The sequence below is a fragment of the Dromiciops gliroides genome, chromosome 1, assembly GCF_019393635.1.
Source record: "Dromiciops gliroides isolate mDroGli1 chromosome 1, mDroGli1.pri, whole genome shotgun sequence".
NCBI classification, from domain to species: Eukaryota; Metazoa; Chordata; class Mammalia; order Microbiotheria; family Microbiotheriidae; genus Dromiciops; species Dromiciops gliroides.
The window spans coordinates 189,044,110-189,061,519 of record NC_057861.1 but is presented as its reverse complement, the minus strand read 5'-3'; the positions used below and the strand labels follow the sequence as shown (position 1 = coordinate 189,061,519).

General features: G+C 40.8%; 1 protein-coding gene across 4 annotated transcripts in view; it reads left to right on the top strand.

Moving 5' to 3' along the window:
- Nucleotides 1–17,410, top strand: part of KIAA0319 (KIAA0319 ortholog) — a 142,330-nt gene that overhangs the window by 104,369 nt on the left and 20,551 nt on the right. For all 4 annotated transcript variants that reach the window (XM_043973611.1, XM_043973602.1, XM_043973593.1 and 1 more), the window contains 3 exons: nucleotides 313–464; nucleotides 11,086–11,224; nucleotides 13,645–13,804. In XM_043973611.1, the coding sequence (XP_043829546.1) occupies nucleotides 313–464; nucleotides 11,086–11,224; nucleotides 13,645–13,804 (451 nt within the window). The remainder of the gene's footprint in view (nucleotides 1–312; nucleotides 465–11,085; nucleotides 11,225–13,644; nucleotides 13,805–17,410) is intronic.

Here is a 17,410-nt window from a genome sequence, read left to right as displayed (position 1 = left end):
TACCACCATCATCTAGTATTTTACTAATGGAAGGCTTAGCTTCCAAATAAGGAGCTGTCCAAAGGTGGAATCAGCTGGCCAAAGAAGTAGTGGGCTCCTTATTGCTGAAGGTCTTCTGTGGAGACTGGGTAACCACTTGATAGGTCACAGAGGGGATTCTTGTACACTGTATAGCTTTTGTACATTTTATATTTACAGAACTGAAATATAAACTAACCATGGATTTTCAATATGCACTAGATGGTCATCATTTCCATCACAGTGTTTTGAATAAAAAACTTTTTTGCTTCTATTTTATTCCACGTGGCTTAGAAAACAACAGTCCTCCTAGAGCCCGGGCCGGTGGCAGACATGTTCTTATTCTTCCCAATAACTCCATTACTCTGGATGGTTCAAGGTCTACCGATGACCAAGGGATCATATCTTATCTGTGGATCCGGGATGGTCAAAGTCCAGCAGCTGGAGTAAGTATTTGGGTCATCCTTTGACAAATGACAAATGAAATGCTTGGCATGGCAGAGTCTTTGTGAATTTGCTGCCGTGAGGGCAGCCAGACGTATTGAACATGAATAGCCTGGCAAATGCAGGTGGAAGGATTGTTAAGTTAAAGAGAGAGATGATGTATAATAGAAATAGCATTGCCATTAGAATCAGAAGATTTGAATTTGAATACTGGATCTGACATTGGGCAAGAAGTTTAATCTTTCTGAGCCTAAAATTCCTCATTAGTAGAATGAAGATCTAATATTATGCCACCGACTTCCCAGGAATGTTATGAGTGCTTATTAAACTAAGTGCTATATGTGAGTTATTGCCTCAAAAGACCTAGGATTCTGTCACTGTGAGTATTCCTCCCATGGATACAGATCACAACTTTCTATACCTTAGTAGATGGTTTCACAAGTTACTAATGATGAAAAAGGAGAAGTTTTTACTTGGTGGCCAGTAGTTTGGTGATCACAGAAAGCTATGACCATATTGGGGTACATAGGACTCCTCCTTAAGCACAGCATAATGTTGGATGGTACCAACTTGACCCCATAGGCACAGGCCAAGAAGTTGGGAGTCATCCTTAGGAAGGTGAAGGGGAAAGGGTAGGACAGATAACACACTAAGCTCTGCTCCTCCACTAGGGTCTGGGGAAGTCATGACAAGACATTTCTTCTTCCTTTAGCTATACACTGCCTCCAACACTGGGCATCTGGGTATCTGGGCGTGGTAAAGTAGGGAAAGTGTGGGGCACTCAAAGCAGTGGCCTCTAGCAAGTTCTGCCACTCTGCATGCTGGCCTCCCTCCCAGCCACAGTGGGAATTTAGGGCCAGCATACCTGTGGATCCTTGGTATTCTACAAACTACTATCCTTCTTGCCTAGAGGTCCTAGAGCCTTCTCTTTTGCTTCCAGATCACTTGGAACAAGTGATAGATACTGTGCTTGTTATGGACAATAGGGGCATACCCTATTGCCCAAGACTTTTTACTCTCTTCCTGTCCCCAAAACTATCACACGTGTTGGGGAGCAGGGTAAGTCTGCTTAGGTTCTCCTCTATTTGACCTTTGTCAGATCAGCCAATTTTCTCCTGGTCCCCCTGCCTTTATGTCATAGTGGAGGGTCTCAATCATTTGCCAGCCCCTTTCTAGGGCTTGGATTCATCCAGCATCAGTATGAATATAGAGAGATAGATGGCTATGGTCTAGCCTGTAGGTACATAGGAATGGTGGTAGTAGATTGGAGAAAAGGGTGGTGAGCAAAGGATTTTGTCCACTCTCATGCCTGACATCTGGATTGGCCTTGCATGGCCTAATTAGCACACAGTTAGCAAGAACAATTATTTTAAATTATTTCTTTTGAGGGAACTTCCCTCATAGTCACTGAGGCTCACAAAGTCACAAAAAGTCATCTTTGACTCTTCCTTCTTTGCCTGAAATTATGGCAGATAATCCACAATCTTCCTGAAGATTTTGTTTTCATAACATTTCATAACATCTCTCATGCATCCTATTCTCCTGGATCTATTTTCCAGGTCAGCTGTTTTTCCAAGGAGATATTTCATATTGCCTTCTATTTTTTTTTATTCATTTGGATTTGCTTTATTGTGTCTTGGTTTCTCATAAAGTCACTTGTTTTCATTTGTTCAATCCTAATTCTTAGGCAATTATTTTCAACAAACATTTATTCAAGATTTAGAGTTCCAAATTTTTCTCCCTCCCTCCCTCCCTTTCCTCCCCCCTCCACAAGATCACAATCAGGTTATATATGTACAATCCACAAGTGTTCTTTTTATCAGTTCTTTCTATAGGGATGCATAGTATGCTTCCTCATTAGTTCCTTGGGATTGTCCTGGATCATTGTACTGCTGAGAGTAGCTAAGTCATTCACAATTACTCATTGTGCTGTCACTACGCACAATGTCCTCTCAGCTCTGCTCACTTCACCGTACATCAATGTTCATTAGTCTTTCAAGGTTTTTCGAGGATCATTCTGTTTGTCATTTCCTGTAGCACAAGTCCATTCCACTACAATCATATAACACAGCCTTTTCCATCATTCCTCAATTGATGGACATTCCCTTGATTCTCAATTCTTAGCCTCCACCAAGAGTTGCTATAAATATTTTTTGTACAATTTTCCCCCCTTTTCTCTTTTTCATGATTACTATTGTTAACTGTTTCCCTTCCATCCTATTCCCTTCCCCATGATATTTATTCTATGATCCATCTTCTTTCATCCTATCACTCTTCAAAAGGGATTTGCTTCTGTCTGTCCCCTCCCCCACTCTGCCCTTCCTTCTTTTGCCCCTCTCTCTTTATCCCCTTTCCCTCCTATTTTCCTGCAGGGTTATAGAGATTACTCTATCCAATTCAGTGTGTACATTAGTCCTTCCTTGAGCCAATTCTAATGAGATTGAGGTCTTTGAGCCAATTTTAATGAGTGTTAGGCTCATTTACTGCCCAGATTAAATCGATTATTCCACCCAGTTGGGGTGTGTCTATTAGTCCCTCCTTGAGGCAGCTCTGATGAGTTTAAGATCTTTGAGCCTTTTCTGAAGAGTGTAAAATTCATTTACTGCCCTGCTCCTCTCCCATCTCTTCCCCCACTCCATAAGTCTTTCCCTGTTACTTTCATGTAGGATTTCGCTTCTGCCCTTCCCCCTCCCCCAATGAATTCCCTTCACCCCTCAATTTAACTCTAAAGATGTTATCATCTAGCTAAGTGACACAGTGGACAAATCATCACTCCTGGACCCAGGGGCATCCCAGCCAAAACCTGGCCTCAGACACAAGACAGTTGCCCACAGTATGACCCCAGGTATGTCCCCCAGCTCCAATTTTTTTTTTTTTATGGTTCTCTAGGGTCTTGTATTTGAAAGTCAAATTTGCCATTCAGTTCAGGACTTTTCATCACAAATATCTGAAAGTCTTCTTTTTCATTAAAGTCCCATTTTTTCTGCTGAAAGATAATGCTGAGTTTTGCTGGGTAGGTGATTCTTGGTTGTAATCCCATTTCCTTTGCCCTTTGGAATATCATATTCCATGCCCTCCAGTCCTTTAATGTAGAAGTTGCTAGATATTGTGCTAACCTGACTGGGGCTCCACAGTACTTGAATTCTTTCTTTTTGGCAGCTTGTAATATTTTCTCCTTGACCTGGGAGCTCTGGAATTTGGCTATAATATTCCTAGGAGTTTTCTTTTGGGGATCTCCTTCTGGAGGTGATCAGTGGATTCTTTCAATTTCTATTTTAGCTTCTTCTTCTAGAATTTCAGGGCAATTTTCCCTGAGAATATCTTGGAAGATGGTGTCTAAGCTCTTTCCTTGATCATGGTTTTCAGGTAGACCAATAATTTTCAGATGACCTCTCCTGGACCTATTTTCCAGTTTGGCAGTTTTTCCCAGAAGATATTTCACATTGCCCTCTATTTTTTTACTCATTTGGATTTGCTTTATTGTGTCTTGGTTTCTCATAAAGTCATTGGCTTCCACTTGTTCAATCCTAATTCTTAGGCAATTATTTTCATCAGAGAGCTTTTGTACCTCCTTTTCCATTTGACTTTTCAAGCTGTTGACTTTTTTCTCCTGTCTTTCCTGCATCATCCTCATTTCTCTTTCCATTTTTTCCTCTACCTCTCTAATTTTATCTTCAAAGTCCTTTTTGAGCACCTCTATGGCCTGAGACCAATTCGTATTTTTCTTGGAAGCTTTAAATATAGGGGCCCTGATGTTGACATCTTGCTCTGAGGGTGCCCCTTGGTCTTCCTTGTTGCTGAAGAAACTTTCTATGGTCCTCACCTTTCTCTGTCGGCTCATCTTGCCTTTCTTTTACTAGACTTTTAACTCCTTAAAGTGGGGCACTGTTTCCAGGCTGCAGTATCCCAAGCTTAAGAAGTCCCAGGTGGTATGATTTAAAGAGAATCAGGTTCTTCCCTCTCCCGGCCTGTTTCCTGGTCCTAGATGACCCCAGACCAACTTGCCAATCAACCAGCTTTGTGTGTTGTGGTTGTTAGCTCTGACGAGCCTGTGCCCCTCCCCAACTTGGGCCACTTCTACTCAAGCCTACCACCTGGTTCTCAGTAGGGGTGTAAAATCCAAATTCTGCCTTAGCACCAGCATAGACCCCTGTAGTCTCTCCCCTGCCCAGGGCTCAGCCCACTCACCAGACTGTGAGCTTAGTTCCAGATGACACTGGTGCTTTAGCTGATTCAGCAGCTCTGGGGGTCTCCTTCTCTGGTGAGGACTTCCTGAGACTGGATCTGTGTCAGGGTGACTGTGGGGTTGGGCCTGACTCCTGCATCAGCACAGCAGCTCCCTCCTTCTGACCTTCTAAGCCATTCTTGGTTAGAAGATGATTTCAGCACATTCTTCTGTGAGTTTTGCTGCTTTGGGCATTTTTCTATGACCTTATTTGGATGTTTTTTGGAGCGATCATGTCATGAGTTTGGGAGCTCACTGCCTTTCCTCCGCCATCTTAGGCAATTATTTTCTTCAGAGAGCTTTTCCATTTGGCTTTTCAAGCTGTTGACTTTTTTTCTCTCATGACTTTCCTGCATCATTCTCATTTTTTCCTCTACCACTCTTTGGTTTTTTGTTGTTGTTTTTTTAGTGAGGCAATTGGGGTTAAGTGACTTGCCCAGGGTCACACAGCTAGTAAGTGTTAAGTGTCTGAGGTTGGATTTGAACTCAGGTACTCCTGAATCCAGGGCTGGTGCTCTATCCACTGCGCCACCTAGCTGCCCCTCCTCTACCACTCTTACTTTAACTTTAAAATCCTTTTTGAGCACTTCTATGGCCTGAGACCAATTCATATTTTTCTTGGAAGCTTTGGATGTAGTAGCCCTGATGTTGCTATCTTCTTCTGAGGGTACACCTTGATCTTCCCTGTCATTAAAGAAACTTTATATGGTCTTCATCTTTCTGTCTGCTCATCTTGCCTGCCTATTTATTGAGTTTTAACTCCTTCTTAAAGTGGGGCACTGCTTCCAGGATGCACTGTCCCAGGCTTCAGAAGGTCCAAGGTGGTACGATTTAAGGAAGAGCAGGTTCTTTACTCACTTGGCCTGTGTTCTGGTCTGTAAATAACTCCAAGCCTACTTGCTATTCAACTAGGCAACAAAATTTTGTTTGCTGTGGTTGCTAGCTCCATCAAGCCTGCAGCCTCTCCCCCCAACCTGGGCAGTCACCACTCAAGATTGCTTCCTGGTTCTCAGATGGGGTAGGGCAACCAAATTCTGCCTCAGCTGTAACAGAGACCCCTGTTATCTCCCCTGCTGACCATATGCTTGACCCTCTCACCAGACCATGAGCTTAGTTCCAGAAGATGCTGGTGCTGCAGCCAATTCAGAGGCTCAGGGGGTAAATTTCTCTGGCACTACCTGCCTGGGGCTGGATCTGTGTCTGTGTGACCTGGGTCTGAATGGCCAGCCTGGGGCTAGATCTGTGTTGGCTTGGCCTGGGTCTTCATCTATCCCATTCTCACCACAAAATGGCCACCACTCTGGTTCATGACATTGTCACCTCTCATCAGGACTATTGAAGTAAACTGCTGATTGGATTCCCAGCTTCCAGTCTCTTTTCTCCTCAATCTGTCAAAATAATTTCCCTAGAGTCTGGATCTGACCGTGTGACTCTCCTGCTCAAGAATCTTTAGTGGCTTTATATTGCCCCATGGATTAAAATAAAGCTCTTAAGCTTAGCATTTAGAACAAAGTTATTTATGCTTTCTGTTTTGGTGACCTACTGGAGAGAGTGTTAGATTTGGAGTCAGGAATACCTAAATTTAAGTCTTCCTTCAGCCACTTAACAGCTGTATGGTCTTGGGAAAGTTACTTAAACTCTCTTAGCTTCAGCTTCCTCATGTGTAAAATGTATATACACATATATAGCCACGTACACAGAGACACAGACACACACATATATATTGCTTTGCAAACCTTATGTGCTATGTGTGTTAATTATTATTATTATGCCCCTCCCCTTCTCTACCATGACCACTAAGCCTTCTCTTGCAACAATGAAAAAATAATAGTAAAGCCAAATCAGCCAACACATTACCTGCATCTGACATCATATGCAGTGTTCCATATCCATAAGTCCGTAGCTCTCCAACAAAAGGAGAGAGGTATATAATTCTTCATCTCTTCTCCGGGGCAGAGAATGGTTATTATCATTACCCAACATTTAGTTTTGCTTTTATTGCTATTTTGACTGGCATTGTTATAGTCATTACATATTATTTCCTGGTTTTGCTTACTTCATTCTGCTGTGTAATTTAAGATTCTAAATGTGGATTCTAATCTGTTCTCCCAGTTCTGGGGGAAACTGACTAAAATCACTGATAAAACGAGTTTAGGTTTTTAAGGGTTTATTGGAAAATAGAAAGAAAAAGATTGAGAACAGAATTCCAACAGTCTGGCATTCCTATCTTTCCTCAAATTTCCTGTGAAGTCCTCTGCCGCCACCACCAAGTCAGGAACCCAAAAGCCCAAGTGCTCTCCGCGCAGGCTCCCTTTCCTCCTTCCTGTCTCCTCCCAGAAAATAGGAGGCTCCTCAAGTTGATTGGCTGGTAGCCTTGATAGACAGCACCCATGAGCAAACATCATTTCCTGACGCCAAGGAAAAGCCACAATGCCCCTGAGGCATTTTCCTCATGGTGGAGCTTTCCCACAGCAAGTCTCCAGTAGGTGGCATCATTCCAATCATTACACTGCATTAATTCACTTAAATTTTATGGTTTCTCTGAATAAGCTTGGCATTTAAAGCCCCTCACAAGCTTTCTAGGTGCATTCAATTCAGTCAATAAACATTTATTAACTGTCTACCAGGCAAGTGTGCTAAGTGCTAGGGATGCGAATAGGAAAAAGAAAGACAGTCCCTATCCTCAAGGAATTTACAATCTAATGGGGGAAGACAACACAGAAAATGAAAATGAAAATGAAAAGGAGAGTGCCTGGCATGGGGCCATGATGTTCCATGGAGTTGAAACTAAGCAGAGCTGCTGATGGAAAGTGGAGAGTGACCTGGGAAGCTCAGATTCCAGCCAAATATAAATTGAGGTTGGGGGAGGAGTTTAGTACTCCACCTTCACAATTTTCAATCAGAGAGATGACTGAGGGAGTTGAGGTGTTATTTCTTTTTTTTTAATGGAGCATAATTTTACTATTTTTTTTTCAGGTTAAATATTTTTATTTATATTTTTCTGTTCCAATCTCTACCCCTCCTTCCCTCCTTCCCCTCTCCCCTTCCTGAGGCGGCAAACAATCCGATCTAGGTTATACATGTATGATCATGCAAAACACCATGCAAAAATTCTACTATTTCTAATAATTATAGTGCCTATGGAATTTCTATAGTTTTGCTGTTGATACATATTGTTGGTATTCTCAACGATCCATTTATTGATAAATTCTGACCACTGGCCAAGTCATTGAAACTCTCAGTGCCTCAAGGCCATTCTTCTTCCTCTCCTTTTCCTTCTCTTACTCCTTCTTCAATCTGTACTGAGTTCATCAATTTTCTCTCTTAAGGTGGATAGTATTTTTCATCATAGGTCCTTTGGAATTTTTCCTTCAATCATTCCTCAATTGATGAACATTCCCTCAATTTTTAATTCTTTGCTGCCATAAAAAGAGCTGTTGGGGAAGCTAAATGGAGCAGTGGATAAAGCACTGGCCCTGTAGTCAGGAGGACACTTGATGCTTACTAGCTGTGTGACCCTGGGCTTAACTCCAATTGCCTCACCAAAAAAAAAAAGAGCTGTTATAAATTTTTTTTTGTACAAATAGGTCCTTCTCCCCCCCCCCCCTTTTTAAAAAATCTCTTTGGGATATGGACCTAATAGTGCTTGGTCAAAGGTTATGCACAATTTTATAGCCCTCTGGCAATAGTTCCAGGGAGGTGTTATTTCACAATATTCTCCTTCATGCACTTTATGTTCTATACCAAATTGGCCTAATTGCTTTTTCCCACACTTGACATTCCATGGCCTTGAATAGGTGGTTTCTCCCCAACTTTAATCTCTTGTAATATTTAGCTTCCTTCAAGGCTCATCTCATAAGCCCCTGGTCATTGGATTGGTGCTCTTTCTATAGTGTGTGTGTGTGTGTGTGTGTGTGTGTGTGTGTTATATATTTACATATGGATAGAAAAATAGCCTGAAATCGGGAAGACTCATCATCCCGAGTTCAAATTCAACCTCAAAGACTTACTAGCTATGTTGCCCTGGGCAAGTCACTTTAACCATATTTGCCTCAGTTTTCTCACCTATAAAATGAGCTGGAGAAGGAAATGGCAAACCACTCCAGTATCTCTGCCAAGAAAACCCCAAATGGGATCATGAAGAGTCAGATACAACTGAAAAATGACTAAACAATGACAACAACAACAAAATATTCTGTTTACATGTTGTAAACATGGACCAAATATGACCATCAAAGATTCTTTTTTTTTTTTTTTGGTGGGGCAATGGGGGTTAAGTGACTTGCCTAGGGTCACACAGCTAGTGTCAAGTGTCTGAGGACAGACTTGAACTCAGATCCTCCTGAATCTAGGGCCTGTGCTTTATCTACTGTGCCACCTAGCTGCCCCACCATCAAAGATTCTTGAGCAGGAGGATCACATGGTCAGACTCAGACTTTAGGGACATTTTTTGAACAGAAAGCAGAGATGAGAGACTGGAAGCTGGGACTTCAATTAGTAGTTTACTTCCCTATTCCCAGTGAAAAGTGGCAATGATCTGGATTAGAAGGGTAAAGATGTGAGAGATGTTGTGGAAACAATCTTCAAGACTTGGCAGTTCATCAGATATATCAGGTGAGGGATGAGGAAGAGTCAAGGCTGATTTTAAAGTGGTAAGTTCTTTGAGGGGAAGGACCATTTTCCCAGGGCCTAGAAGAGTACCTTACTACAGAGTACCTTACACATATTAGACACTTAATAAATGTTTATTGCTTGGATTATAGTCGACTATAAATTGCTGGATGATCCAAAGGAGTGATCTCTGTTCCCAACCTCATGCAAGGGCTCAGGATCTGTCTTCTCCTTTTCCCCCACTGCTGTCACTAAGAGCAACTTTTTTGCTTTTTGCTTCAGATACAAAAATTCCTAGTTACACTTCCAGGTGGATGAACCTTTGCTAGGCTGGTCTTCAGCTGACTGATGCAGTTCAGCATTGGAATCACACCTGAAGCCTTTTCAGCATGGTAGGAGCTACATCCTGCTGTTTTAGCAGACTTTAGAGGGAGATATTTTTCTCACCACTCCTAATTTAAAAACATTGGAATCCTGCCTTTCTTTCTTCCCTGGCAAGACTTTGCGTGATGTAGGAACTTCAGAATGCTAACTTTGCAGCCCAGGCAGAGGATATAAAATTGGCATCATGCTCTTCAATTTTTCTAACTCGTCATCCATTAGATTGTGAACTCTTTGAGAATGAGGTGGGTTTTTTTTACCCCTTTTTTGTATCCCTACTGCTTAGCACAGTACCTAAAACATAGTAAGTACTTAATAAATATTGATTGATTGATTGAACTCCTAGGGTGTGTGTGTGTGTGTGTTGTCTATTTATCATCACATCCTACTTGAAAAGACAAATAAAAAAGGAATTATCATTCTGTTTTCCCAGATGGGAGGGAACAATTTGTCTGAAGTGTCAGTCATAGGCAAGGCCAGCATTAGAATATAGGTCTTTTGCCTCTCAGTTGAACAAACCCATTCTATGAGAGATCCCATCTCTGGGGCTTTAGATTTAATTAGATCATGACTTTTGTTCCAACTTGGGGCTTGAGAGACTCATAGTTAAGTCCTCTGAATGTTACTTAAAGGAGGATTATAATAGTAAAGGGTTTTTGAATAATGATGCTATGCATTTGTTTAGTTCTTTAAACCTTTCAAAGGGTTGCTGAACTCATGCTCAATGGGGTGCCTATTTGCTTCTGAATGTAATGTGACTGGCTCCTTACAAATGGGTACTTTCTATTTGAGAGCAAAAGCTAACTGAGCACTGATCTTGCAATCAAAAGACCTGGGTACAAGCCTTGGCTCCAACCCTTGCCAACTGTGTGACCTTTGAGAAGGTAGTTCTTTCTTTAAGCAAAAGCATTCATAAGGAAAATGCTTTCCAAATGTAAGCTGCTATGGTTATTGTGTCTGCTTGCCTGCTAGGGTGCCACTGGGATTCTATCCTCACTCCTCAGGACCTTTAATGCCTGACAGAGAAGAGTGTCTCTGCACATTTGATTCCAGGAGAGGCCTCTAGAATCATATTAGAAATAAAGACCTATGGGGCAGCTAGGTGGTGCAGTGGATAGAGCACTGGCCTTGGGTTCAGGAGGACCTAAGTTCAAATCCAGCCTCAGACACTTGACACTTACTAGCTGTGTGACCCTGGGCAAGTCACTTAACCCCAATTGCCTCACCAAAAAAAAAAAAAAAAAAGAAAAGAAATAAGGACCCAGATATTTCTTTAAAAAGAGTGGCCCTTTGAACATGAAAGTAGTATAGGAAAGGATGAGGAGCCAAAGCCTTGATAAGGAGACCCTAATTAGTCAGGAATTACTATTAATAAATAATACACTGAATTTCATGTGTTTTTTTAGGATGTAATCCACAGCTCTGACCACAGTGCATCTCTGCAGCTCATCAATCTAGTGGAAGGAATCTATACTTTCCATTTGAAAGTCACAGACCTCCAAGGAGACTCTGACATTGACACTGCTACAGTGGAAGTGAGGCCTGGTATGACCACCACCCTGAAGTTGCCTGTTTCTTTGGGGTCCATTATGTTCATTTATAATTTATGTGCTCCACCTTTGGGTTTATTTCCAATTTAGCAACCAATTTTGTTGTTGTTTTGGTCTGGATTTGTGATTTCATTTGTGAGGGAACTTCCACCAACAATGTAGGCCTACAACTTGCTCTGTATAGTCTTAGAAAGTTGCCTGGAGCATTGAGAGGTTAAGTCTTGTCTAAGGGTATGAGAGTGTTTGTTATTGGCAGGCCATGAACCCAGGTCTTCCCGACTCCTAGGGTTGATACTGCCTCTGTTAGCAATTTCTAATTGGGAAATTACTAGTTTTGAAAGAGTGGGTTCTCCTTTTCATTTATTTTCTCTTCTCACCTCCACCATTGGGAAAAAAGAGAAACAAAACCCTTGTAAGAAATATACCTAAGCAAAAAAAAAAAAAAAATTTCCCACTCACCATATAAAAATGAAGTCATTGGGGGCAGCTAGGTGGCGCAGTGGATAAAGCACCGGCCCTGGATTCAGAAGGACCTGAGTTCAAAATCGGCCTCAGACATTTGACATGTACTAGCTGTGTGAACCTGGGCAAGTCACTTAACCCTCACTGCCCCACCGAAAAAGAAAAAAAAAATGAAGTCATTCTTCAGCTTGAGAATATCACTTCTCTGTCAGGAGGTGGGCAGCATTTTTCATCATGGGTATTCTGGAATTGTGGTTGGTTAATGCACTCATAAGAGTTCTTTTTAAAAAATTCAATTTTATTTTATTTTAGGTTCTAAACTCTATCTCTCACACCTCCACCACCCACCCATTGAGAAAACAAGAAAAACAAAACCTATTATAAATATGTATAATCAAGCAAAACAAATTCCCACCTTAGCCCCCCTCCCCCTCTTTCTGTCTCTCTCTACTTCTCTTTCTCCCTCTCTTTATGCCCCCTCCCCCTCTTTCTGTCTCTCTCTACTTCTCTTTCTCCCTCTCTTTCTGCCCCCCCCCCCGTCTCTCTGTCTCTCTCACATACACACTCACACACACATAAACACACACTCACACACTTCATTTTACACTCTGAGTCCATTACTTTGCTATCTGGAGGTGGCCATCATGTTTCATCTCCAGTCCTCTGGAATTGTGATTTGTCATTGTGTTGATCACAGTTCCTAAGTATTTCAAAGTTGTTTGTCCATTTTTGTTATTGTATTGATAGTTTTCCTACTTCTCACTTCACTTTGTATCAGTTCATACAAGATTTTCCCAGATTCTTTTCTTTCATCATTTCTTATGTCTCAAAAATGAACCTTTAATCTCATATAACATCATTTGTTCAGCCATCCTCCAATTTATGGGCTTCCATTTTTGTCCATATGTATTCTTTTCCCTTTTCTCTGATCTCTTTGCAGTGTAGGCCTGGTAGTGGTATTGTCAGGTCAAAGGGTGTGCAGTTTAGTGACTTTGGGAGCATAATCCCAAATTGCTTTCCAGAATGACTATACCAACTCAGTTCCACCAACAATGCATTAATGTGCTTGTTTTCCTCCGGCTACTCCAATGTTGGTTATTTTGTGGGGTCATCTTTGCTAATCAAATGGGTGTGAGGTAGAATTTCAGAGTTGCTTCAATTTGCATTTCTCTAGTTATTATTGTTTTGGAGTACTTTTTAATATGATTTTGTTGATAGCTCGTATTTCCTCTGAAAATTGCTTATTCATTTCCTTTGATCTCTTATCAGTTGGGAAGGGTTCTCCTTTTTAACAAAGCTGTTAAGGGAAAATAGCCTGAGTTCTACAGCATTTTAGCAGCCCTACTCAAGAATGCCCTTCCCTGACAGCAAGAAAGTAGTTTCCCTCTTTTTTTTTATATTACTGCTCAGAAGCAATGGGAGACCACAGTGAAATAGAAAGCTGATTACAAATGGATGTAGCTGTATAAGTGCTTATCAGAATGATACAGTGCAGTTTATGTTTCATTCCTTTTAAAGAACTAAAGGCCAGGTTGCATGACCTTCTTAAGTAGACCAGCATGTTCTCACAATGCCAAGTCATTAGGCAGAGCTGCTAAGCGAGTCAAATCACTGTTTCTCCTCTGGAAAAGCACAAGGACTATGTGCTGGGTCAGAGGCCGTAAGGCAGAAATCTAATGGGCCTTTGGGGTGGATTCAAGTGGATTTATGTATTATGTTCTGATATAGAACCATAATAGAAAGGATTCATAAGCAGTGCTTTTGATGGTCAAAATCGCAGGAATAAGAGGGATCAGTGGGGAAGAGAGGGTGAAGACCTTGTTTCTTTGAGTCCTCACTCCACAACATGCATGCAACAGATTCCAAACTTCTGCTACACCTGAAGTATCCACATTTTCCCAAATATACCTATACATTTTCCAAATGGAAATTCTATGCCTTTTCTTTTCCCAGACCCTAAAAAGACAGGCCTAGTAGAGCTAATATTGCAGGTGGAAGTTGGACAACTGACTGAGCTGCAGAAGGACATGCTTGTGAGGCAGCTGGCAGTGCTGCTCAATGTACTGGACTCTGATATCAAGATACAGAAGATCCAGGCTCATTCTGATATCAGGTATGAAGTGGCATCCCGAGGTAGGCACCTGCACAGGGTGCCTGGCCAACCTCCATGGTGCCCACATGGTGCCCTGGCATGAAGCTTCATGGATATTTCTTTAGGGAAAGGGCTCTTAACCTTTTTTGTATCATCTGGCCACCTGGTCCTACCCTCTCATTTTAAAGATGAGGATACTGAGCCCCAGGGAAGTGAAGGGACTTGTATGGAGTCATGTGGTAAGTGATGGGGCCAAGATTTGAATTCAGATCCTTTGGTGTCAAATCCAAAGTTCTATGTATAAAATGTTGTACTAACTGCTGGAGATACAAAGATGAAAAATGATATAATCTCTACCCTCTATTTATAATCCAGTGGAGAAGTGAACAAGCATATAAACAAACAAGACAGAGGGCATAACAGGATAGTTTTTTGTTTTTGTTTTTTTGTGGGGTGGTGAGGATTAAGTGACTTGCCCAGGGTCACACAGCTAGTAAGTGTCAAGTATCTGAGGGCAGAATTGAACTCAGGTTTTCCTGAATCCAAGGTCTGTGTTTTTTCCACTGTGCCACCTAGCTGCCCCAACAGGATAGACTTTTTGGAGAAACTTGGCCTTGAAAAGAAAAGAAACATTTCAATAGAGGAAGAGATAGGAGAAGTGTGATTGGTCTGGGTACGGAGTACAACCTGAATGGAGTTGGCACAGTGGATAGAACACTGGCCCTGGAGTCAAGAGGACCTGAGTTCAAATCTCATGTCAGACACTTACTAGTTGTGTGACCCTGGGCAAGTCACTTAACCCCAGTTGCCTTAAACATTCAGGGCCATCTCTAGTTGTCCTGGTAGCTATCTTGCCACCGGACCCAGATGGCTCTGGAGGAGAGAGTGGGATTGATGACTTTGCACAGCCCTCCCTCACTTAAATTCACTGCAAGTCATGAAATCACCCTGATGTCATGGTCCTTTTTGAGAACAAAGGATGAACAACAACGACAACCTGAATGAATGCACAGAGTCTTGGAAGCAGGGTTTGGAATCAGGGAAGATAGTATTCCATTTTGTTTGGAATGTGGAATTTTTTTTAACAAATTATTTATGTCTTTAAAAATTTCATTTATTTATTTATTTTGGGGGGATGTGGAATTCTTGAAGGAAAATAATGTACAATAATGCTAGATTAGGGAGATTAATTTTGTAGCTACATGAAAGATGGATTCAAGAGAGGGAGGGGCTGACTCGAGGCGTGGAGCCCAGTTATGAAGTCCTCCTAATAGTGTAGGTGAATGATGATGAAGGCCAAGATTGTGGCAATGTGATTAGCAATAAGGAGAGAGGTATGAAAGACATTACAGAGACAGATCTGACGGAATCTGGCACTTCATGAGATGCCTGCAATGAAGAGAAGAGGGAAAAGTGAAAGATAACTCTGAGGTTTGGATCCTGGGTGAGACTGGAAGCAATGATACATTTAACAAATCTGACAGGAGGGACAGGTTCTGTTGGGAAAATTATGAGTCAATTCATTCAGGCTCCAAACCACACTCAGTCTTGAAGATGAATTTTAGATAAGATAATCTCCCTTATAACTCTAATAGTAGGTTATATGACTCAAAATGATATAAGAATTTGGATTGTTATTATCATCATCTCATTTTTCTTACCTTTTTTGATGTGGTTTCAATAGAAATGATTTGGAGACAAGTCATTTTCCTGCTGTGATTTCATATTTAATCTCCTATAGACTATTGCAAAGGTGGCTAAAATACCTGCCTTTTGTAGTTGAATAAAATCATTAGGATGTAAGTTCATCCTCTTTAGGCTCATTAAAAGCATCTCTGGTACAACTCTAGAAGCAGATGGAGAGGAAGGATAGTATGTACCTTATCCTGTTAATGCATGATTTTAAAAGATTCTCTCATTTGTTTGAAAGCACCTTTGTGCATTTAGAAATCTTTTCCCTCCATGTAACTTGGAGATTATGAATATCTGGCATAACAACATTTAAAATATTTTTCTTCAATTTTTATGTATTAGTGTTTTTATCTGGGAGGATGTGGGTACCATATTAGTGTGATAATGATCCAGTTCCTTTGCCATTTATTAATTCAGTTCTTTAGTATATTTTGAGGTCTGCATTTGTAGTTTGGGGATTTGTCATCTGTCAGATCATGAAAGAGAATGACCTTTTTGCTGTATAATTCTAGGCACTAGGTCATGTCTAGCTAGGTATACAAAAGGTGCTAAATAATTGCTGCATGTAACTATGATGAATGAAAAACCCTAAGAGACAGAGTTTCTGGGTAATTAATAATCATTTATTAATTAGGCTAGCTGGCATTCAATAAATTGATGGTCAGTGGTTTCTCTTGGTAACCAAAGATACCCAATGGAGATTCCAAAATCTTAAATAATCTTTCTGAAAGAGAATTCCTTTGACAAGTGAAAATCAACCCTGATTGGTAGATATTTAATGAAAGAGTGGGCTATAAATCTTCAGCTCCTCCTGCTGGGAACATGACTTGATTGTGAGACTAGCTTTCTTCAGCAATCTGGATGGTAGAATCCATCTCTATGCAGACCACTCTGGTTGGCTTTCTCCTTCATGAGCTGGGTCACCCTAAACTCTGATGGAGGGGTACAAGGATAGGGATTCCTTTCCCCAGGGTAAGGATTTACCCAGACTAGATTCTGTTTATACTCTAAACAGAAGTTAGGTCTCCTAGTGGGGTGGAATCCTGCTCAAGATCTAAGAGCATGTTCCTTGAGGGCTAAAAATAATTTCATCAATCAGTCACATCCTTCAAAGAGTGACTTCAACAAGATCTGGGTCTTAATGAGGAAAGAGGAGAAAAGCCTGGATCCCAATTTAATAATTGGTTAATAGTATGATAATAATCTATCACAATGCAGTGTTGTGCAGGTTCCAAAGTTTCCTTCCATGATCTACATGGATCACTAATTCTAGACCACATAAGGATAACAATGGCCTGATGCTGAATGGCCACCATAAATTCATACATTGCCACAAACAAATCTGCGGTTTTTGGTTATATGTTTGATACTTCTTTGTCCACATATTTTTGGCTGAGTTCATGTAGATGGCACTCTGGGAGGGACTTTTGATTCTATTCTAGGTTCTATATAGAAATAAAACTTTTAAATATATAAATTTTCTATTATACAAATTAAATATTTTCTGACATCAGCCCATGAGTAATCTTTTCATTGTCATTTTCAGTGGCCTTTCTCTATTCTTCTTATTTTTTATTACTATTACTTCTATTTACATTGAGTAATATCTCAGGAAGTGCTCATCCACATTCTGAATTTTCCATACGTAGGAATGTTTAAATGACAAAATATTTTTTAATAAAAGTATTTTATTATTTTTCCAGTTACATATAAGGATAGTTTTCAACAGTTGTTTTCATAGGATTTTTAGTGTCAATTTTTTCTCCCTCCTCCCCAAGATGGAAAGCAATCTGATATAGGTTATATATGTACAATCACATTAAATATATTTCTGCATTAGTCATATTGTAAAAGAAGAGTCAGAGCACAAGGGAAAAACCTCAAAAAAGAAGGGGGAAAAACACCCAAAAAGTAGAAACTGTATGGTTCAATCTG